This window comes from Salvelinus namaycush, chromosome 34 (genome assembly GCF_016432855.1).
Source record: "Salvelinus namaycush isolate Seneca chromosome 34, SaNama_1.0, whole genome shotgun sequence".
Taxonomy (NCBI): Eukaryota; Metazoa; Chordata; class Actinopteri; order Salmoniformes; family Salmonidae; genus Salvelinus; species Salvelinus namaycush.
Window position 1 is genome coordinate 1,176,821 of NC_052340.1, and position 21,893 is coordinate 1,198,713.

General features: G+C 42.4%; 1 protein-coding gene across 1 annotated transcript in view; it reads left to right on the plus strand.

Annotated features, from left to right (window-relative positions):
* Nucleotides 1–818: 818 nt before the first annotated feature.
* col4a3 (collagen, type IV, alpha 3) overlaps nucleotides 819–21,893 on the plus strand; it is a 63,858-nt gene continuing 42,783 nt past the window's right edge. Inside the window, exons 1-3 of the mRNA XM_038974431.1 lie at nucleotides 819–875; nucleotides 3,857–3,919; nucleotides 4,026–4,079. Of these exons, the coding sequence (XP_038830359.1) occupies nucleotides 819–875; nucleotides 3,857–3,919; nucleotides 4,026–4,079 (174 nt within the window). The remainder of the gene's footprint in view (nucleotides 876–3,856; nucleotides 3,920–4,025; nucleotides 4,080–21,893) is intronic.

A 21,893-nucleotide genomic window follows, 5' to 3' on the forward strand; every position in this document is an offset into this window, starting at 1 on the left:
TGTGATCTTTTGTTTGTCTTGTTTAGTTTTTTAATCATTGTACCGAAACTGTATGTGTAAACATGTATATGCAGAGCCCAGCTGTAAAAGAGGCCTTGGTCTCAGTCTGTGTTCCTTGTTGAAATAAAGGTTAAATAATGAAATAACATGAGCGATGTGATTCTCCAAGGTGGCCGAGTAGACCAGGATATCGTCGATATACATGACCACCTGGCGCCCGATCATGTCCCGGAACACCTTGTTCACGAACGCCTGAAACACTGATGGAGCATTAGCAAGTCCATAAGGCATAACCAATTACTCATAGTGCCCAGATGTCGAGCTGAAGGCCGTTTTCCACTCATCCCCTTCTTGGATGTGGATAAGATTTTAGGCACTCCGCAGGTCCAGCTTCATAAAAAAAACTGCAGTTACATGGCTGAAGGGGGTAACGTTACCCCCTTGGAATTGGAACCTCTGTAGTCGATGCAGGGACGCAGACCCCATCCTTCTTGGTCACGAAGAAGCCTGCCGACGCAGCAGAGGTGGATGAGCGGACAAAATCCAGTTGGGGAGCTTCCTGGATGTACTCCTCCAAGGCCTCAGTCTCAACCACCGACAGAGGGTAGATGCGGCGGTGCAGAGCCTTCTAGTAAGTCAATGGTATAGTCTCAGGGGAAATGAGAAGGGAGACAGGTAGCTTGAGTCTTGGAGAACACCTCCCGAAGAGCCTGGTAAACCTCCGGGTTGTCGGGCTGGAGAGCGATGAGGGAGCAGGTCCTCCAGCATCCAGGTGACCGGTTGGTGATTTCCATGCTCAACCAGGAGATGGTGGGATCATGCCATTGGAGCCACGGGAGGCCGAGGGTGACTTTGTGCACTGGTGCAGTGATGAGGTAGGGAACGCTCTCCTGGTGCATGGATTCCACTTTGTTCCAAAGTTGAAATCCTGTCATTGTAAAGAGGCACACTTTTACCCTGGAAATGGTCTCAACCGCGCATTTCGTCTTTTTGATCTGAATGTCCCATCTTTAGTCATCTGTTATGCAACACAACATCTAAAATTGGCTAGTTTTGTCTCGTCTCGTCACTCTTTATGTCGGCTGTTGTATCTGTACCGGGCTTCAGAGCATATGAAATCATGATCTACCTTGCCACTATTCAAATCTGGAATCAAAATAGAAATATATTCTACCAATCAAATGATACAGCTGTTTTAGTAACCGAATCAACTATATTTTCTCTCAACTTTTATAAACAACTGCCGTTTTGACCACTTTCCTTTACAACTTGGAGAAAAACGTATGAAAGTGTATGACATCTTAGTCTATGCCATTCAAATCTATAATGAGAACAGAACCACCAACTACCAATCAAGAGATACAGCTGTTTTAGTAACTGCATCAACTACTTTAGTTAAGCCCGCTTCCCACTGTTGATTGACTGCTTAACTGCTATGAAACTTTCAGAATTTCTTAGTTATAGGACACGTTCTAAGACTGATTATGGCACACAGCTCACTCCAACCCACTAAAATATCCCACTATAACAATCCCACACAAACGAAATACTTTTCAATAGCTACCCTACTAACCACCGCTAACCAATATGATTACCTGACTAAGCCTATCTCTCTACAACAGTCACAATTACTACTGCAGTGTACTGCTACTTCTACTAGGCCTACTTCTACCACAGTCAATACAACTACTAATACTACTACTAAACTCAACAAAAAGACAAACATCCTCTCACTGTCAACTGCGTTTATTTTCAGCAAACTTAACATGTGTAAATATTTGTATGAACATACCAAGATTCAAGAACTGAGACATAAACTGAACATGTTCCAAAGACATGTGACTAACAGAAATGGAATAATGTGTCCCTAAACAAAGGGGGGGTCAAAATCAAAAGTAACAGTCAGTATCTGGTGTGGCCACCAGCTGCGTTAAGTACTGCAGTGCATCTCCTCACTCTTCCACCAAGGCAAGTTCCCGGACATTTCTGGGGGGAATGGCCCTAGCCCTCACACTCCGATCCAACAGGTCCCAGACGTGCTCAATGGGGTTGAGATCCAGGCTCTTCACTGGCCATGGCAGAACACTGACATTCCTGTCTTGCAGGAAATCGCGCACAGAACGAACAGTATGGCTGGTGGCATTGTCATGCTGAATGGTCATGTCAGGATGAGCCTGCAGGAAGGGTACCACATGAGGGAGGAGGATGTCTTCCCTGTAATGCACAGCGTTGAGATTGCCTGCAATGACAACAAGCTCAGTCCGTTGATGCTGTGACCCTCCACCTCCAAATCGATCCAGCTCCAGAGTACAGGCCTCGGTGTAACGCTCATTCCTTCGACGATAAACACGAATCCGACCATTACCCCTGGTGAGACAAAACCACGACTCGTCAGTGAAGAGCACTTTTCGCCAGTCCTGTCTGGTCCAGCGACGGTGGGTTTGTGCCCATAGGCGACGCTGTTGCCGGTGATGACTGGTGAGGACCGGCCTTACAACAGACATACAAGCCCTCAGTCCAGCCTCTCTCAGCCTATTGCGGACAATCTGAGCACTGATGGAGGGATTGTGCATTCCTGGTGTAACTCGGGCAGTTGTTGTTGCCATCCTGTACCTGTCCCGCAGGTGTGATGTTCGGATGTACCGATCCTATGCAGGTGTTGTTACACGTGGTCTGCCACTGCGAGGACAATCAGCTGTCTGTCCTGTCTCCCTGTAGCGCTGTCTTAGGCGTCTCACATTACGGACATTGCAATTTATTGCCCTGGCCACATCTGCGGTCCTCATGCCTCCTTGCAGCATGCCTAAGGCACATTCACCCAGATGAGCAGGGACCCTGAGCATCTTTCTTTTGGTGTTTTTCAGAGTTAGTATTAAGGCCTCTTTAAGTGTCCTAAGTTTTCATAACTGTGACTTTAATTGCCTACCGTCTATAAGCTGTTAGTGTCTTAACGACCGTTCCACAGGTGCATGTTCATTAATTGTTTATGGTTCATTGAACAAGCATGGGGAACAGTGTTTGAACCTTTTACAATGAAGATCTGTGAAGTTATTTGGATTTTTACAAATTATCTTTGAAAGACAAGGTCCTGAAAAGGGACGTTTCTTTTTTTGCTGAGTTTACTAATTCTACTGGGCTACAGTCACAATTCCCACTACTAGTACAGTCACTACTTCTAGCCTCTAACAATTCAAACTTCTAAACTTCTTCCACCAACATAAAAAATAATTTTGGTCACCTGAAGTAAGTCACATAATTTTTCTTGAAAACATACCCTTTCTACATTATAAGTATTTGTGCCATAGTTTTTCCTGATCGAGTCAGGCTTTTCCTGGTGTTAGGTTCTTATTTTTCAGAGTAAATGACTCACGGACACTAGAGAAGCTTTAACCAAGTTTAATTCTTCCCAAAGATTCTGTACATCTGTAATCAGACAGCAAAAGATGTCTCTTCATAGGTTATATACATCCTACTTAAGACACTCCTTCACTCCAATCCTTAGTTTATGCCCAAGAGAAAGAAGGTAACCAGATAACAACTGACCTCAACCCTCACCTCCTGATCCACAGTTATCCATCTGTCTTCCCTATATCAACACGGTGCTTTGCTCCCGTCCCCCAACACGTTCCAACACATTCCACAGCTACCTGTCCTTCTACAGAAAACCCTTAACTTTCTCCTTTGATTCTGTGCTTCTTTCTCTATCATTTATTTAATATCTCAATGTTCAAAATGTCGCACCCAACACTGGTCAAAACGTCTGTCCTCATATAGTGTACTGTAAGCTCTCCGTATCATGTAAGTATTGATGTGAAGTGTTTGTCTGTGAATGGTCCTATGACTTCCTCTCTTCCAGGGAATCCCAGGAAATGAAGGACCAATGGGGCCATCAGGAATCCCAGGGTGCAATGGGACGAAGGTACAGTCTTGCTTTTGGATATTAAGTATTTATAGAAGCTCACAAACACACACACACACACAGACGTATGTACATATCTGATGCCCTATCATTGTGTGTGTTTCAGGGGGACAGTGGATACCCAGGGTTACCTGGGGTGCCGGGACCTGTTGGATTACCAGTAAGTGCTGTCAATATCCTGTCAAGTGTCACTAAGCACCTTACTGTTCCTGTCTGTCTGTCATCAATCACAGCCATCAATCATGTGATCTTAATCATTAGCCTATAATATGGGAATTGATAAATAAGGTTTCCAAGAGTGAACAAAATAAAAGTGAATGAATTAACATTTAAAGATACAAAATATATTATACTTCTTCTCAAGTGTTGTGTATGTACAAATTACTGTTGAAAATGGAAATTATGTGTTTAATAATTTTTTTTAACAAGATCCCCGTGTTCAGTCCTATGAAAATGTCATACGCTATGGTGTCACCACAAAGCACCTTACTGTGTCTGTCTGTCATCACCGTAAAAGCTAGACATCATCACAGCTGTCTGTCATGTGATCTCAATCATTATAAACATATATATATATACACTGCTCAAAAAAATAAAGGGAACACTAAAATAACACATCCTAGATCTGAATGAATGAACTATTCTTATTAAATACTTTTTTCTTTACATAGTTGAATGTGCTGACAACAAAATAACACAAAAATTATCAATGGAAATCAAATTTATCAACCCATGGAGGTCTGGATTTGGAGTCACACTCAAAATTAAAGTGGAAAACCACACTACAGGCTGATCCAACTTTGATGTAATGTCCTTAAAACAAGTCAAAATGAGGCTCAGTAGTGTGTGTGGCCTCCACGTGCCTGTATGACCTCCCTACAACGCCTGGGCATGCTCCTGATGAGGTGGCGGATGGTCTCCTGAGGGATCTCCTTCCAGACCTGGACTAAAGCATCCGCCAACTCCTGGACAGTCTGTGGTGCAACGTGGCGTTGGTGGATGGAGCGAGACATGATGTCCCAGATGTGCTCAATTGGATTCAGGTCTGGGGAACGGGCGGGCCAGTCCATAGCATCAATGCCTTCCTCTTGCAGGAACTGCTGACACACTCCAGCCACATGAGGTCTAGCATTGTCTTGCATTAGGAGGAACCCAGGGCCAACCGCACCAGCATATGGTCTCACAAAGGGTCTGAGGATCTCATCTCGGTAACTAATGGCAGTCAGGCTACCTCTGGCGAGCCCATGGAGGGCTGTGCGGCCCCCCAAAGAAATGCCACCCCACACCATGACTGACCCACCGCCAAACCCGTCATGCTGGAGGATGTTGCAGGCAGCAGAACGTTCTCCACGGCGTCTCCAGAGTGTCACGTCTGTCACATGTGCTCAGTGTGAACCTGCTTTCATCTGTGAAGAGCACCACGCCAGTGGCGAATTTGCCAATCTTGGTGTTCTCTGGCAAATGCCAAACGTCCTGCACGGTGTTGGGCTGTAAGCACAACCACCACCTGTGGATGTCGGGCCCTCATACCACCCTCATGGAGTCTGTTTCTGACCGTTTGAGCAGACACATGCACATTTGTGGCCTGCTTGAGGTCATTTTGCAGGGCTCTGGCAGTGCTCCTTCTGCTCCTTCTTGCACAAAGGCGGAGGTAGTGGTCCTGCTGCTGGGTTGTTGCCCTCCTACGGCCTCCTCCACGTCTCCTGATGTACTGGCCTGTCTCCTGGTAGCGCCTCCATGCTCTGGACACTACGCTGACAGACACAGCAAACCTTCTTGCCACAGCTCGCATTGATGTGCCATCCTGGATGAGCTGCACTACCTGAGCCACTTGTGTGGGTTGTAGACTCCGTCTCATGCTACCACTAGAGTGAAAGCACCGCCAGCATTCAAAAGTGACCAAAACATCAGCCAGGAAGCATAGGAACTGAGAAGTGGTCTGTGGTCACCACCTGCAGAACCACTCCTTTATTGGGGGTGTCTTGCTAATTGCCTATAATTACCAACTGTTGTCTATTCCATTTACACAACAACATGTGAAATGTATTGTCAATCAGTGTTGCTTCCTAAGTGGACAGTTTGATTTCACAGAAGTGTGATTGACTTGGAGTTACATTGTGTTGTTTAAGTGTTCCCTTTATTTTTTTGAGCAGTGTATATATATATATATATATATGTAGCTGTCCATCACCTTTGCTGCCTGTTATCACCCTTCCAGGTTTTGCCCCCACAGTGGTAGATACAATTGTGTCAGGTCTTGTTTAGCTTTTACAGTAAACTTGTGATGTGCAGCTCACACTTGTCTTTTTTATTGAAGGGTGTCCATGGATTGCCAGGATTTAAGGTACATCCAAATATATATACTGACCCTCTCAACAATTTGTGTGTTTTGTTGTGGACCCTAAGATTAAAGTATTGTCCTTACAGGGAGACTCCTACTACTTCCCACCCGCTGCTGAGGTTGATGGACATATTGGACCACAAGGGAGAGATGGTGGCAAGGTAAGGAGACCTCCCACCCTGCCTACACCTGGGTTGTGTTCACTGCGCACCAAACGGAAGAAAGCTGACTAGCACAGGGAGGGATTACCTGGACTAAATCACATTTTTTGTGTGTATACGTTTTGCGTACCGTATTGATCACAACCCATTACTCACATGTCTCTGAGTTTATGTGTCTATTCCAATAGGAAAAGGATGGACTTGCCTAGTACCTCTCATTACTATGGCCAGGAGTTTCTTTCCTGACCACAGCCCCTATAGTTTTAACTTGGACCAAGAGTTTTCACATGGTCAGGGAAAACTCCTGGGGCCCTATATTACAGTTATACTTTCATGTGTATCGTGGCATGTGAGGTTGAGTAGTTAGTGCCACAGACCCCGTTACATGTGTATGGCCGAGGCTACTAGAGAAAGCATGGGTTGGAATCCGACCCACTGCACTTCTGACTCATAATCTCTCCTACCTTTACTGTCTCCTCAATAACCTTGTCCTATCTCATAAAATAAATACAAAATCACCCAAAAATATTACAGAAAAAAATAATTGAATGTGCAATCGACTGACTGGCCACTGTTTTTTAGGGTCAGCGAGGGTTACCTGGACTGCCGGGTCTTCCTGGGCTGGAGGGACCGAGCGGGACTCCAGTCAGTTGACACCTAAATGAAGTTCAATACCTGTCCTCTCTTTACTTATTAACCTCTGTTTATTTTGAAATGCTTTTACTCTCACGTTTTTCTGAATATTCATGATTCCATGTGCTCTTCCTGTTACTATAAATCACTGACTTTAAATTCTTTTTTATTATTCATTTTTCCAGGGATTACCTGGGTTAACGGGTGTACAAGGAGAGAAGGTCAGTCTCATAGTAAATAAATGTTTCCACTTGTGTGTGTGTGTGTGTGTGTGTGTGTTTGCATGTGTTTGTGTGTATGTTTGTGCATGCGTTTCTTCCTGGATGTTTTGGAGCCGTCCATGGCGTTGACCGTTCACATTACTGCACTAACAATATAGTAACAATGTGATATTGAGTGGTGTCCCTCTTCAGTTCCTGACATTTAGAGGGGTGTGTTGCACTATTTATAACAGCTGTATTTCTGTTTCAGGGTCAGGAAGGTCCAAGCCCTGTAATTCCAGGCCCAAGAGGTCAAGAGGTATTACCTACCTGTGTGATATCGATCTTTTCTACTTTCACGTACAGTACACCTCTCTCTTGCATATTATCCTGGCTCAGTATAGTTTGTTCCGGATGCATGCTGAGTGTATCTAATGTACAGTATATTGTGACAAAATGTAAATGTTTTGATCTCAGGGTGACCAAGGCCCTCCCGGGAGACCTGGGCAGAAGGGCATAAAGCTGTATGCAGAGGGTCCCAAGGAACTGAAGGTTTGCCACACTTAACATACTCGGTTTCTCTCACAGCAATTTTTACTAATCCACACTGACACAATTCATGATCATCACATTTAGATTTGAGTCATTTAGCAGAAGCTCTTATCCAGAGTGACTTACAGGAGCAATTAGGCTTAAGTGCCTTTGAGCAACAGATTTTCATCAACAGATTTTTCACCTAGTCAGCTCGGGGATTTGAACCAGCGACCTTTCGGTTACTGGCAAACATAATTACCAATCACCATCACCCGAATCGGCTTCATCATCATTATTACCCGTATACATCATATTGTCTCACAAGTAGAACAGTGTTCTGACTTTCTTCTCGTTGCAGGGGGAGCCAGGTGATACAGGAGAGAAGGGGTGTAAAGGCCAGCATGTGAGTTATAACCTATGGGGGATCATTATTGAATTAAATTAAACTGATTGATTTTAATGTAATAATTGACATGATCTTTGAGCCAGTACAAAAGTTGCCAGTTCAAATCCAATTGCATGTATACTACTACTTGTGGGCTGTGCTCTGTCTGTCTGTCCGTCTGTCCGTCCTTTCTTTTCTGTTTGTCTGCTTGCCTGTCTGTCGGTATTATATATGTTTTCGTTCCTTTTTTTTAGGGTTTCCCTGGGCGTCGTGGATATAAAGGGGACAAAGGCGACGAAGGAGAACCTGGGGCTCTGGTAGCACAATGACTCCAGTCACTTCATATCATATTTGAAATACTGTAGAGTTTTACAGTGGTATTATGGATGTTATCATTCTCACATGTGGATGTGTCCTACTCACAATAGCAGGGCCCACAGACACACACTCATACTGACAAACACCTGTGTCTAACAGAGGTTCTGTTTTTCAGGGGAAACCTGGGAAAGATGGGAACCCTGGGACCTATGGAATTCAGGTAAAACAAATATCCAGACAACTCTCATAACGTGTACAGTGGGGCAAAAAAGTATTTAGTCAGCCACCAATTGTGCAAGTTCTCCCACTTAAAAAGATGAGAGAGGCCTGTAATTTTCATCATAGGTACACTTCAACTATGACAGACAAAATTAGAAAGGAAAATCCAGAAAATCACATTGTAGGATTTTTAATGAATTTATTTGCAAATTATGGTGGAAAATAAGTATTTAGTCAATGACAAAAGTTTATCTCAATACTTTGTTATATACCCTTTGTTGGCAATGACAGAGGTCAAACGTTTTCTGTAAGTCTTCACAAGGTTTTCACACACTGTTGCTGGTATTTTGGCCCATTCCTCCATGCAGATCTCCTCTAGAGCAGTGATGTTTTGGGGCTGTTGCTGGGCAACACGGACTTTCAACTCCCTCCAAAGATTTTCTATGGGGTTGAGATCTGGAGACTGGCTAGGCCACTCCAGGACCTTGAAATGCTTCTTACGAAGCCACTCCTTCGTTGCCCGGGCGGTGTGTTTCGGATCATTGTCATGCTGAAAGACCCAGCCATGTTTCATCTTCAATGCCCTTGCTGATGGAAGGAGGTTTTCACTCAAAATCTCACGATACATGGCCCCATTCATTCTTTCCTTTACACAGATCAGTCGTCCTGGTCCCTTTGCAGAAAAACAGCCCCAAAGCATGATGTTTCCACCCCCATGCTTCACAGTAGGTATGGTGTTCTTTGGATGCAACTCACAGCATTCTTTGTCCTCCAAACACGACGAGTTGAGTTTTTACCAAAAAGTTCTATTTTGGTTTCATCTGACATTCTCCCAATCTTCTTCTGGATCATCCAAATGCTCTCTAGCAAACTTCAGAAAGGCCTGGACATGTACTGGCTTAAGCAGGGGGACACGTCTGGCACTGCAGGATTTGAGTCCCTGGCGGCGTAGTGTGTTACTGATGGTAGGCTTTGTTACTTTGGTCCCAGCTCTCTGCAGGTCATTCACTAGGTCCCCCCGTGTGGTTCTGGGATTTTCTTGTGATCATTTTGACCCCACGGGGTGAGATCTTGCGTGGAGCCCCAGATCGAGGGATATTATCAGTGGTCTTGTATGTCTTCCATTTCCTAATAATTACTCCCACAGTTGATTTCTTCAAACCAAGCTGCTTACCTATTGCAGATTCAGTCTTCCCAGCCTGGTGCAGGTCTACAATTTTGTTTCTGGTGTCCTTTGACAGCTCTTTGGTCTTGGCCATAGTGGAGTTTGGAGTGTGACTGTTTGAGGTTGTGGACAGGTGTCTTTTATACTGATAACAAGTTCAAACAGGTGCCATTAATACAGGTAACGAGTGGAGGACAGAGGAGCCTCTTAAAGAAGAAGTTACAGGTCTGTGAGAGCCAGAAATCTTGCTTGTTTGTAGGTGACCAAATACTTATTTTCCACCATAATTTGCAAATAAATTCATTAAAAATCCTACAATGTGATTTTCTGGATTTTTTTTTCTCATTTTGTCTGTCATAGTTGAAGTGTACCTATGATGAAAATTACAGGCCTCTCTCATATTTTTAAGTGGGAGAACTTGCACAATTGGTGGCTGACTAAATACTTTTTTGCCCCACTGTATGTACTGTATACGGGGCGGAAGGCTCTGGCTGCTCACTTTGTAAAAGTGTGACACTAGCAATGTTAAGGTTGATGGTTTGAGTCCTGCAGGGATCACATACACTAAAATGTGTGCACTCAATTTACTGTGATTTGTTGTAACGGCTGTCATATTCGTCCTCCTCCTCGGACAAGGAGAGGCGAGACGGATCAGACCAACACTGCCATCAGACACACATAACTGCACCACATATCACACTTTCACAAAATGCTTGAAGACATGGCTAAAGGTCAATCAGATTTGTGAACATGGTCCCTAGCTGTGTGTTGCCGCTTTCCATGTCTGTTGTCTGTAACTTGTGAGGTGTGGAAACACTTTGTTGCTTTTATGAATTTTGTCTTGCTGATTTTTGTTCTATGTTGCTCTGTCTGTATGCTACGTCTTGTTCTATGTTGCTATTGTCTATATTGTAATTGTTTTTAATAACCTGCCCAGGGACTGCGGTTGAAAATTAGCCGGCTGGCTAAAACCGGCACTTTTACTGAAACGTTGATTAATGTGCACTGTCCCTGTAAAAATAAACTCAAAACGCGGAGTGGTTAGTGTTCATAATGATTTAATATAAAAAAACTGAACACTGAATTACAAAACAAATAAACGAAGTGCAGAAACCTATACAGTACCGTGTGGTGCAACAAACACAGACACGGAAACAAACACCCACAAAACACACGTGAAACCCAGGCTGCCTAAGTAGGATTCTCAATCAGGGACAACGATTGACAGCTGTCTCTGATTGAGAATCATACCCGGCCGAACACAAAAATCCCAACATAGAAAATCAACCATAGACAAACCCACCCAACTCACGCCCTGACCAACTAAATAAATACAAGACAAAGGAAAACAGGTCAGGAACGTGACATTTGTTTGGATAAAAACATCTGCCAATCAACATTATGTACATGCATTTTGCCATGTTGCCATGTCAACTCCACTTGAACCTAACCCACCTAATTGCCAATCATGTTCCCAACCTATTGTCTTTGCCACTAGGGCTACATGTGACTTGAGGATTGTTTTTGACATGCTTACTGTTTGGCAAAATGTGTAATGTACTATCTTGACCAGCGTCCGTACGTATCAAGTGTTTCAAAGTAGGGGTGTTGACCTAGGATCAGGGCCCAGTTTATCAATCGGATTGGAATAAATCTTAGAATTGGGTATTTCAAAACTGAAAAATATGATTCCGATCATTTGGATTGGGATTTGGTAATCCAATCTAAACTTTAATCCAGTGGTGTAAAGTATTTAGGTAAAAATACTTTAAAGTACTACTTAAGTCATTTTTTGGGGTATCTGTACTTTACTTTACTATTTATATTTTTTGACAACTTTTACTTTTACTACATTCCTAAATAAAATGATGTACTTTTTACTCCATACATTTTCCCTGACACCCAAAAGTACTTTTACATTTTGAATGCTTAGCAGGACAGGAAAATGGCCTAATTCACACACTTATCAACAGAACATGACTGGTCACCCCTACAGCCTCTGATTTGCCGGACTCACTAAGCACATGCTTTGTTTGTCAATTATATCTTAGTGTTGGAGCGTGCCCCTGGCTATCCGTCAATAAATAAAAAAACAAGGATTTGCTTAATATAAGAAATGTACAATTATTTATACTTTTACATTTACTTTTGATACTTAAGTATATTTTAGCAATTACATTTACTGTTGATACTCAACAATATTTAAAAGCAAATACTTTTATACTTTTACTCAAGCGGTATTTTACTGGGTGACTTTCACTTTTACTTGAGTCATTTTCTATTAGGTATCTTTACTTTTACTCAAGTATGACAATTTGGTACTTTTTCGACCACTGCTTCTGTCAAGATTAGATTTTAGAATTGCATTTTTCAAAGCTCAAAGGCAGTAGTGATACGGATAGTTTTGATTCGGAAGAGTTTTGATCATCTTGATCCCACTGGAAGGGTTTATTCAGTGTGGATTTAGAAAGGTGAAAGGCACTACAACAGAGAAAGGGAAAGTAGAGGGAATGGGGAATACCTAGTCAGTTGTACAACTGAATGCATTCAACTGGAATGTGTCTTCCGCATTTAACCCAACCCCTCTGAATCAGAAATGTCAGTGTAAATGTCATCTTCAAACCAAGGGTCTGTGAACAGTTTTCATTATTTTAAATTGACTGCCGCACAGGTAGGTGGACAGTTTTGAGAAGTGTCAAATAAATACATGTACTTACAAGTCATATTGCAGCCTCTATTCCTGGATATTTCTGAAATCAATGGCTCAAAATCAGTTAGATTGATCTGATCCTGGATTACAAAATAGGCGATCACAGAATCCGGATCATTATTATCCAAATGAAAAGTTTTGGAAAACTGGGCCCAGGTCTCGACTGCCTTATCCATGTAATCTCATTCATTGTGAACAAAAAGGCAAAACTGATCCTAAATCAGCACTCCTACCCTGTGTACATGAATCCTCAAATCTCTCTTGCATAAGATATTTTATCACAAAACCTGGATAATTAAAGGTTGAATAGACTTAAATAAAATCTCTCTCTCTCTCTCTTTCTCCTGTCAGGGTGAGAAAGGTGATGTGGTCTACCAGGGACCTCCTGGAACAGAAGGTTCAATGGTATGTCCTACTGCCTTCAATCGGCTATTGTATCGGTCAGTCAGTCAGCCAGTCATACGGGCCTGAATCCTCACTTAAGATCTGTGCGATTATTTTCTGTACGAGTATCGTGCATGGTTAGAGTCAGAGTTTCGGGCACGGATCTCAAGTCAGTATTCCGACCTCAATAATAGACCACGGTTGGGGCCAATTTAATTTCAGGAAGTACACTGAAATTCAAATTCCACTTCTTTTTAAATGCTTTTCAATTAGGAACATTTAGAATTGGAATTTGGTTTACTTCATGAATTACCTGGAATTGAAATGGAATTGACCCCAACCCTGCCCGACACTCATGTTGAGTATTGCATTCACTCTAATCTCTTTGTAATGTATATACGTGTGGGTCACCCTCTCTGTGGCTGTGTGTATTCAGGGTGACAAAGGTGACCGCGGACCCACAGGTCCTCCAGGGGATGTGAGTGACAATATATTGTTATCATGTTCATATTAGTATCATATCAATAGTTGACAATAGTCAATAGTGCCTTCAATTAGTTAACTTAGTTAACATACACATTTTGTGCAAATCTGAAAATACACCCTGTTCTAAATAGAGACATTCAATCTCCGACTCTACAATCTCAATGTACATTTGTTGTTTGTTTGTTTTGCTTTTTATGCACTATGATATTATTTTCTGTAATGAAAAGCACTATACAAGTTAAATAAATTGTTGTTGTTATTATTAATCCCCATATAGTGCGCTGCTTTTTACAAGAGCCTTAGCACTTTTCACCACAGATGCAACAGCTCTGGACAAAATAAGTGCACTAAGGGGAATGGGGTGTCACTTGAAAGTCAACCTACTATACTGTGTATCAATCTGCAATGCTGGTCCCTTGGACTTTGGCTAGTTTTAACCGCTGCTTGTCGTCCTTCACCTACAGTTGATTCAGATCAATGGGAGAGTCAAAGGCTTGCAGGGTTTTCCTGGGCCCCTCGGACCCCCTGGCTATACTGGTAATCAAGGTATACAAGCACACTGACAACTAATTACCAATTCTCTATATAGCGCACTACTTTAGACCAGAGTCCTGGACCAGAGTTCTCTCTCTCTCTCTCTCTCTCTCTCTCTCTCTCTCTCTCTCTCTCTCTCTCTCTCTCTCTCTCTCTCTCTCTCTCTCGGGAGGTCTAGTAGTAAGCCGATTTAATTCCACTGTCAATTCCAGTGTTATGTTTCTTTCAGTTGTCAGTAGCTGTACCGTCTCTGTTCTACTCTAGGTGTGATTGGTTTTCCTGGAATGAAGGGGGAACCAGGTAAATCCATTTTTATTTGTTTCCCATCCATTAATTTGCTGTTTATCAATGTTACTCTTAGAACTATTGGCCAATTGCAACCAACGGGCAGAACACTCAGCTGTATGTTAGTGCTGGATTTCTTAAAACGCTATTAATGGCAGATTACATGCACCTGTGTTAAGACAAACTTGCTTGCAACCAAAAACCCACAAGAATAAACTAGCAGATCAGTTGGTCCAAAGACTGTCTGTTATATTGAAAAGATAGTCAAGTGACCGCTCTAACAATGGAAATACATGTCCTCAAAGGTGGAAGGTGGGAGGAGGCAAGATCAGGTGGGACCATTCTAGCCAATGAGAGATCAGATACACATGTGAACAACAGGCCATAGAGATGGATATAGGACTCATCTTTGTGTCTTTGCCATTATAGCGTCTGTGATAGGATGGCCAGCGCCATTGAGGCTATCTCCATTTTAAAGTCAAACACGTTTTTTTTGCTCCTAACTCATAGAAATCCCCACCCAGTTGACTACTTTATAATGTCCATGTTAAAACGGATCATATATCTATCTCTGACAACAGGCACAACTCCAATATAAAGTTGATTTATTTCAAATGCGTCGACTTAAATCAGTGCATTCGTAACAACCTAACCATTACAAAACTTCTATTCGATCAAATAAAACTCATGTCGCAAATTAAAACTTGTTAAGGCTAGGGTCCTTTTTTCTCAATTTCCACCTGACTGATGTGCCCAAAGTAAACTGCCTGTTGCTCAGGCCCTGAAGCCAGGATATGCATTTAATTGGTACCAGTGGAAAGAAGACACTTTGAGGTTTGTAGAAATGTTAAAATAATGTAGGAAACTATAACACAATAGATAAGGTTGGAGAAAATCCAAAGAATAACCAACCTGAATTTTTGGGGGGGAGAGCCCAAGCTCTTCCAATGGAATGTGTAGGGAAATAATAAAAAATACCCCCCAGTATGCAATTCCTATGGCTTCCACTGGCTGTCAGTAGTCTTTGTTCAAGGTTTCAGGCTTGTTTTTTCCAAAATGAGTAAGAAAAATGAGTTTTACTACAGGGACACAGACTTGGAAATTCGTGTATGTGCGAGGGACGAAGAAGACACGCACCTGCTAATATCGTTTTCCTGTTGAACATACTTCTTTCTGTATGAAATATTATAGGTTAATTACGTTTTAGGGTATCTGAGGATTAAATAGAAACGTATTTGGACATGTTGAAACAAAGTTTAGGGGTAGATTTTCGGATTCCTATCTTGGCCCGTTGAACAAGTGGATTACTCAAATCGATGGTGCCAACTAAACTGACTTTTTGGGACATAAAGAAGGATTTTATCTAACAAAACGACACTACATGTTATAGCTGGGACCCTTTGGATGACAAATCAGAGGAAGATTTTCAAAAAGTAAGTGAATTTTTCATCGCTATTTGTGAATTTATGAAAGCTGTGCCGGTGGAAAAATATTTTGATGTGGGGCTCCGTACTCAAACAATCTCACGCCATGCTATTGCTATAAAGCCTACTTTAAATCTGACAGTGCAATTAGATTAACAAGAATTTAAGCTTTCAACCGATATAGGACACTTGTATGTACATAAATGTTAAATATCCATCATTTTTATGATTATTTAATTGAATTGCGCGCCTTCCAGTGTCACCGGAAATTGTCCCGCTAGCGGGATGCCTAGCCCAAAGATTAACAATAAAACATTTTGTTGATCAAAGCCTACTTTAAATCGGACAGTGCAATTAGATTAACAAGAATTTAAGCTTTCAACCGATATAGGACACTTGTATGTACATAAATGTTAAATATCCATCATTTTTATGATTATTTAATTGAATTGCGCGCCTTCCAGTGTCACCGGAAATTGTCCCGCTAGCGGGATGCCTAGCCCAAAGATTAACAATAAAACATTTTGTTGATCAAATTCAACACTCTCATTAGCCTCCATACAAAATTCCTCACTTCGAGTAAAGCCTCTCGCTGAAAAGCCCCCAATGAATATCGACCTACCAGGAACATTGAAATTGCAAAGCTGATAATTAATCTAAAGTACTTTAAAGAATATAGGATTATATTTCATACAAACATCTGATACCGACGAATCGAGCCAAAGGTAAGAATCTCTGGATTAACTAGCTAATGTTAACAAAATGTAGTAATTAATAAATTGGCAACATTTCTGTGAACTGTCTTGTGCACGTTTTAAATTGACACAATACCTGTTAGCAAAGGTGTTGGCTAAAGATGACATGTAGGAGCTTGCAGGGATTTGTAGTCTTGCATGATGTCTAATGTGATGCTAATTAGCATGTTTTAATCAAAGAGTAAATAGAGCTGAATATATTGATAAAAGTAATCTTGTCTGGGAGAGATTGACATGGTTATTATTTTATGGGTATTATGACATGTCCACTGTGAGGCTCGATAGAGAACACGTTGTCTTTTATTTTATTTTATTTTTTATTTCACCTTTATTTAACCAGGTAGGCTAGTTGAGAACAAGTTCTCATTTGCAACTGCGACCTGGTCAAGATAAAGCATAGCAATTTGACACATACAACAACACAGAGTTACACATGGAATAAAGAAAACTAAGAAGAAAACTAAGAAAAATAAGTCTATATACAATGTGAGCAAATGAGGTGAGATAAGGGAGGTAAAGGCAAAAAAAGGCCATGGTGGCGAGGTAAATACAATATAGCAAGTAAAACACTGGAATGGTAGATTTGCGGTGGAAGAATGTGCAAAGTAGAAATAGAAATAATGGGGTACAAAGGAGCAAAATAAATAAACAAATACAGTAGGGGAAGGGGTAGTTGTTTGGGCTAAAATATAGATGGGCTATGTACAGGTGCAGTAATCTGTGAGCTGCTCTGACAGCTGGTGCTTAAAGCTAGTGAGGGAGATAAGTGTTTCCAGCATCAGAGATTTTTGCAGTTCGTTCCAGTCATTGGCAGCAGAGAACTGGAAGGAAAGACGACCAAAGGAGGAATTGGCTTTGGGGGTGACCAATGAGATATACCTGCTGGAGCGTGTGCTACGAGTTGGTGCTACTATAGTGACCAGTGAGCTGAGATAAGGCGGGGCTTTACCTAGCAGAGACCTGTAGCCAGTGGGTTTGGCGACGAGAATGAAGCGAGGGCCAACCAACAAGAGCGTACAGGTCGCAATGGTGGGTAGTGTATGGGGCTTTGGTGACAAAACGGATGGCACTGATAGACTGCATCCAGTTTGTTGAGTAGAGTGTTGGAGGCTATTTTATAGATGACATCACTGAAGTCGAGGATCGGTAGGATGGTCAGTTTTACGAGGGTATGTTTGGCAGCATGAGTGAAGGATGCTTTGTTGCGAAATAGTAAGCTGATTCTAGATTTAATTTTGGATTGGAGATGCTTAATGTGAGTCTGGGAGGAGAGTTTACAGTCTAACCAGACACCTAGGTATTTGTAGTTGTCCACGTATTCGAAGTCAGAGCCGTCCAGAGTAGTGATGCTGGACGGGCGAGCAGGTGCGGGCAGTGATCGTAAACAATAGCATGCATTTAGTTTTACTTGCGTTTAAGAGCAGTTGGAGGCCACGGAAGGAGAGTTGTATGGCATTGAAGCTCGTCTGGACGTTAGTTAACACAGTGTCCAAAGAGGGGCCAGAAGTATACAGAATGGTGTCGTCTGTGTAGAGGTGTATCAGAGAATCACCAGCAGCAAGAGCAACATCATTGATGTATACAGAGAAGAGAGTTGGCCCGAGGGTTGAACCCTGTGGCACCCCCATAGAGACTGCCAGAGGTCCGGACAACAGGCCCTCCGATTTGACACATTGAACTCTATCAGAGAAGTAGTTGGTAAACCAGGTGAGGCAATCATTTGAGAAACCAAGGCTGTCGAGTCTGCCAATAAGAATGTGGTGATTGACAGAGTCGAAAGCCTTGGCCAGGTCGATAAATACGGCTGCGCAGTAATGTCTCTTATCGATGGAGGTTATGATGTCGTTTAGGACCTTGAGCGTGGCTGAGGTGCACCCATGACCAGCTCTGAAACCAGATTGCATAGTGGAGAAGGTACGGTGGGATTCGAAATGGTCGGTAATCTGTTTGTTAACTTGGCTTTTGAAGACCTTAGAAAGACAGGGTAGGATAGATATAGGTCTGTAGCAGTTTGGGTCTAGAGTGTCACCCCGTTTGAAGAGGGGGATGACCGCGGCAGCTTTCCAATCTTTGGGAATCTCAGACGATACGAAAGAGAGGTTGAACAGGCTAGTAATAGGGGTTGCAACAATTTCGGCAGATAATTTTAGAAAGAGAGGGTCCAACCTTTGGCGGGTTGCTGTGGAGGGTGCCGGGCAGTTGACCGAGGTAGGGGTAGCCAGGTGGAAAGCATGGCCAGCTGTAGAGAAATGCTTATTGAAATTCTCAAATATAGTGGATTTATCAGTGGTGACAATGTTTCCTAGCCTCAGAGCAGTGGGCAGCTGGGAGGAGGTGCTCTTATTCTCCATGGACTTTACAGTGTCCCAGAACTTTTTTGAGTTAGTACTACAGGATGCAAATTTCTGTTTGAAAAAGCTAACCTTAGCTTTCCTAATTGCCTGTGTATAATTGTTCCTAACTTCCCTGAAAAGTTGCATATCACGGGGGCTATTCGATGCTAATGCAGAACGCCACAGGATGTTTTTGTGCTGGTCAAGGGAAGACAGGTCTGGAGGGAACCAAGGACTATATCTATTCCTAGTTCTACATTTTTTGAATGGGGCATTTAAGATGGTGAGGAAGGCACTTTTAAAGAATAACCAGGCATCCTCTACTGACGGGATGAGGTCAATGTCATTCCAGGATACCCCGGCCAGGTCGATTAGAAAGGCCTGCTCGCAGAAGTGTTTTAGGGAGCGTTTGACAGTGATGAGGGGTGGTCGATTGGTCGCAGACCCATTACGGATGCAGGCGATGAGGCAGTGATCACTGAGATCCTGATTGAAAACAGCAGAGGTGTATTGGAGGGCGAGTTAGTTAGGATAACATCTATGAGGGTGCCCGTGTTTACGGATTTGGACTGGAACTCAGAGACAATGTTGTTATGGCTCAGGTATTGGGTACACTGGGTGTTTTCTATCTACTCCAGGAGTTTGGGGAGGATGGATATAGGCCATCCCCAAAAGTGGATGGATATAGGCCATCCCCAAAAGTCTTTGGGGATGGAGGCAGACTCCAGGGATAGGTTGAGGAGATGAGAGGGAGGAGATGACAGGTGCAGCTATTTTATGGAAGAAGGGCTCTCTGCCATTGGCTCCAGGAGGCTTCTTCAAATCGATTAGACAAATTGTAATTATTGGATTTCATAACTTGGAAAATAACTAGACTTAAAAATAACACATTTGTCACATTCCTGACCTTATTTCCTTTGTTTAGTCTTTGTTTAGTTGGTCAGGACGTGAGCTGGGTGGGTATATTCTATGTTTTGTGTCTCATTGGTTTAGGTGTGTCTGATTGGCCTGATATTGTTCTCAATCAGAGGCAGGTGTTTTACGTTGTCTCTGATTGAGAACCATATTTAGGTAGGCTGTGTTCACTGTTTGTTTGTGGGTGATTGTTCCTGTTCATTGCGTTCTTTGTTTTCACTAGGTTCACATGTTCAGGTCTGTAGCGTCGTTGGTTTCATTCTGTTTATTGTTTTGTTCGTGTTTATAAGTGTTCCAATAAATATGGAACCGTACCACGCTGCGATTTGGTCCTCCTCTCTTCCACCTAACAACGAGCGTTACAACATTTTAACAAATCACTAACAAAATGTGTTAAAATTCACACTTAATCCAGCATAAACGAATGTATAGAATTTATTATACAAGAGATAAAATTCACAAATTCTTCAGCACAACGGCAGATTCATGTTTTAAGTATTACATTTACAATGACTCAATAGTTCATGCCTTCTGGGAATGTTATCAAACCCAAAAGTTATGGGCGGGGTTAGAAAGTTGGCTGTCAGAAGTACTACAATGTGAATGTCCTAAAAAAAAAAATACAAAAAGAAATACATTGGAAATGTAAAAGTAATCAGTCACCAACATGAGTTTTCCATTCATATAACTTGTACGATATATTGCCACAGTTTAATTGCTGTCGTAAACGAAAAATGACTTCATTTCAATTGTACTGAATGATTGTCAAATGGTTAAATCACCCCATAGTCTGCTTGATTACCAGGTTTTATTTCTACCGAAGATAAAACCCTGTAGAGAGCTTTAACATTTTTGGGAGAAAGTAGGACTACGTTATCACCGACCTCACATGTAGCTCTGCTTTTAGGGAGCAGGACATTTTGGAAGCCATTAAGATCATCTGTGCGGATGATCTAAGCGCACATTAAAAGTTTAACTAGAGACCACCGGGATAAAACAGTGGCCAACAGTGGTTGCCCTTTGCCATAAATTTGTCATGAACAGTGACAAACAGTGGCATATACACACACGCATCGTTACACATTGTTACGCATCGCCCTACATGGTGACGTGGTCCCTTGTACACCTTGCGAACACATACACACACACCAAGCTGACCATTGTATTGTGTTTTCAGGGTTGTTTTTCCCTGGGGCCCCTGGGAATCCTGGGCCCCCTGGTTTAGCTGGGGATAAAGGGGAGAGGGGGGAACCCGCCCCCTACATAATTGGCCCCCCTGGACCCACTGGGCCCCCTGGAAAAGATGGCCCCATAGGCGACCGTGGTCCCCCTGGAATTCCAGGTACCTGCTCAACTCAACTGGCCACTTTAGGTCATCCTCAAAAGTCTGACATAATGGTTATTACAAAGCTACCACAATTACTACAGCATTAACTCAGAAACAATCTGAAGGAGCAGTTAGCTATCTTTTAATATTATGCTGCTATACTCTATAATCCCACATTCGCAGCAAGGCAAAGTGTAAGGCTGGATCTAGGTTTAGTAACTTGTGACCACAATCGTATTCTACTGTAATGTAATTCAAGTCCCTGCATAGCCTCTATCTAACAAAGGTTAGCAGGGTTAGAGTTAGCTAGCTAGCCTGTGACTACAGGCTCCCATCTCAGAGAGGGTGAAGTATTAATTTCTCCATATTTGTAGTTTTAGATATGAGAGTGGATAAAACATTTGTCAATGACAGGATTGGTTGACAATGGTGAAGTATTAACCTCAGAACAACAACTTACTTTCAGCAAATTCAACGAAAATTCCATTGGCGTTTAACGTTAAGGTCATTGCAATATGATGTTGTTATAATATTCATTCAACGTGTTTTTGCCCGGTGGGTTTGCTCTTTGCACAGATCTGTTGAGAGGCAACCCTGGACCACCCGGTCCTAAAGGCATCAAAGGCATCCCAGGACAACCAGGAAATAGTGGCGGGTTCGGAGAAACAGGTATTTTCTGTGACAAATACGTTATTCTGTAAAGGGAATTGCAGGACTAAGAATATGGAATTCAAGGTGCAGTTTGCAACTGTCATGTCCAGTAAAAGTTAAGGGTTGGGTCTTTTTGACAAATGTAACAGTTCATTTTTTGCATAGCTTCATGGAAGGTATGTTTTATAGGCTTGGTTACTGTAAAGTGATGTGT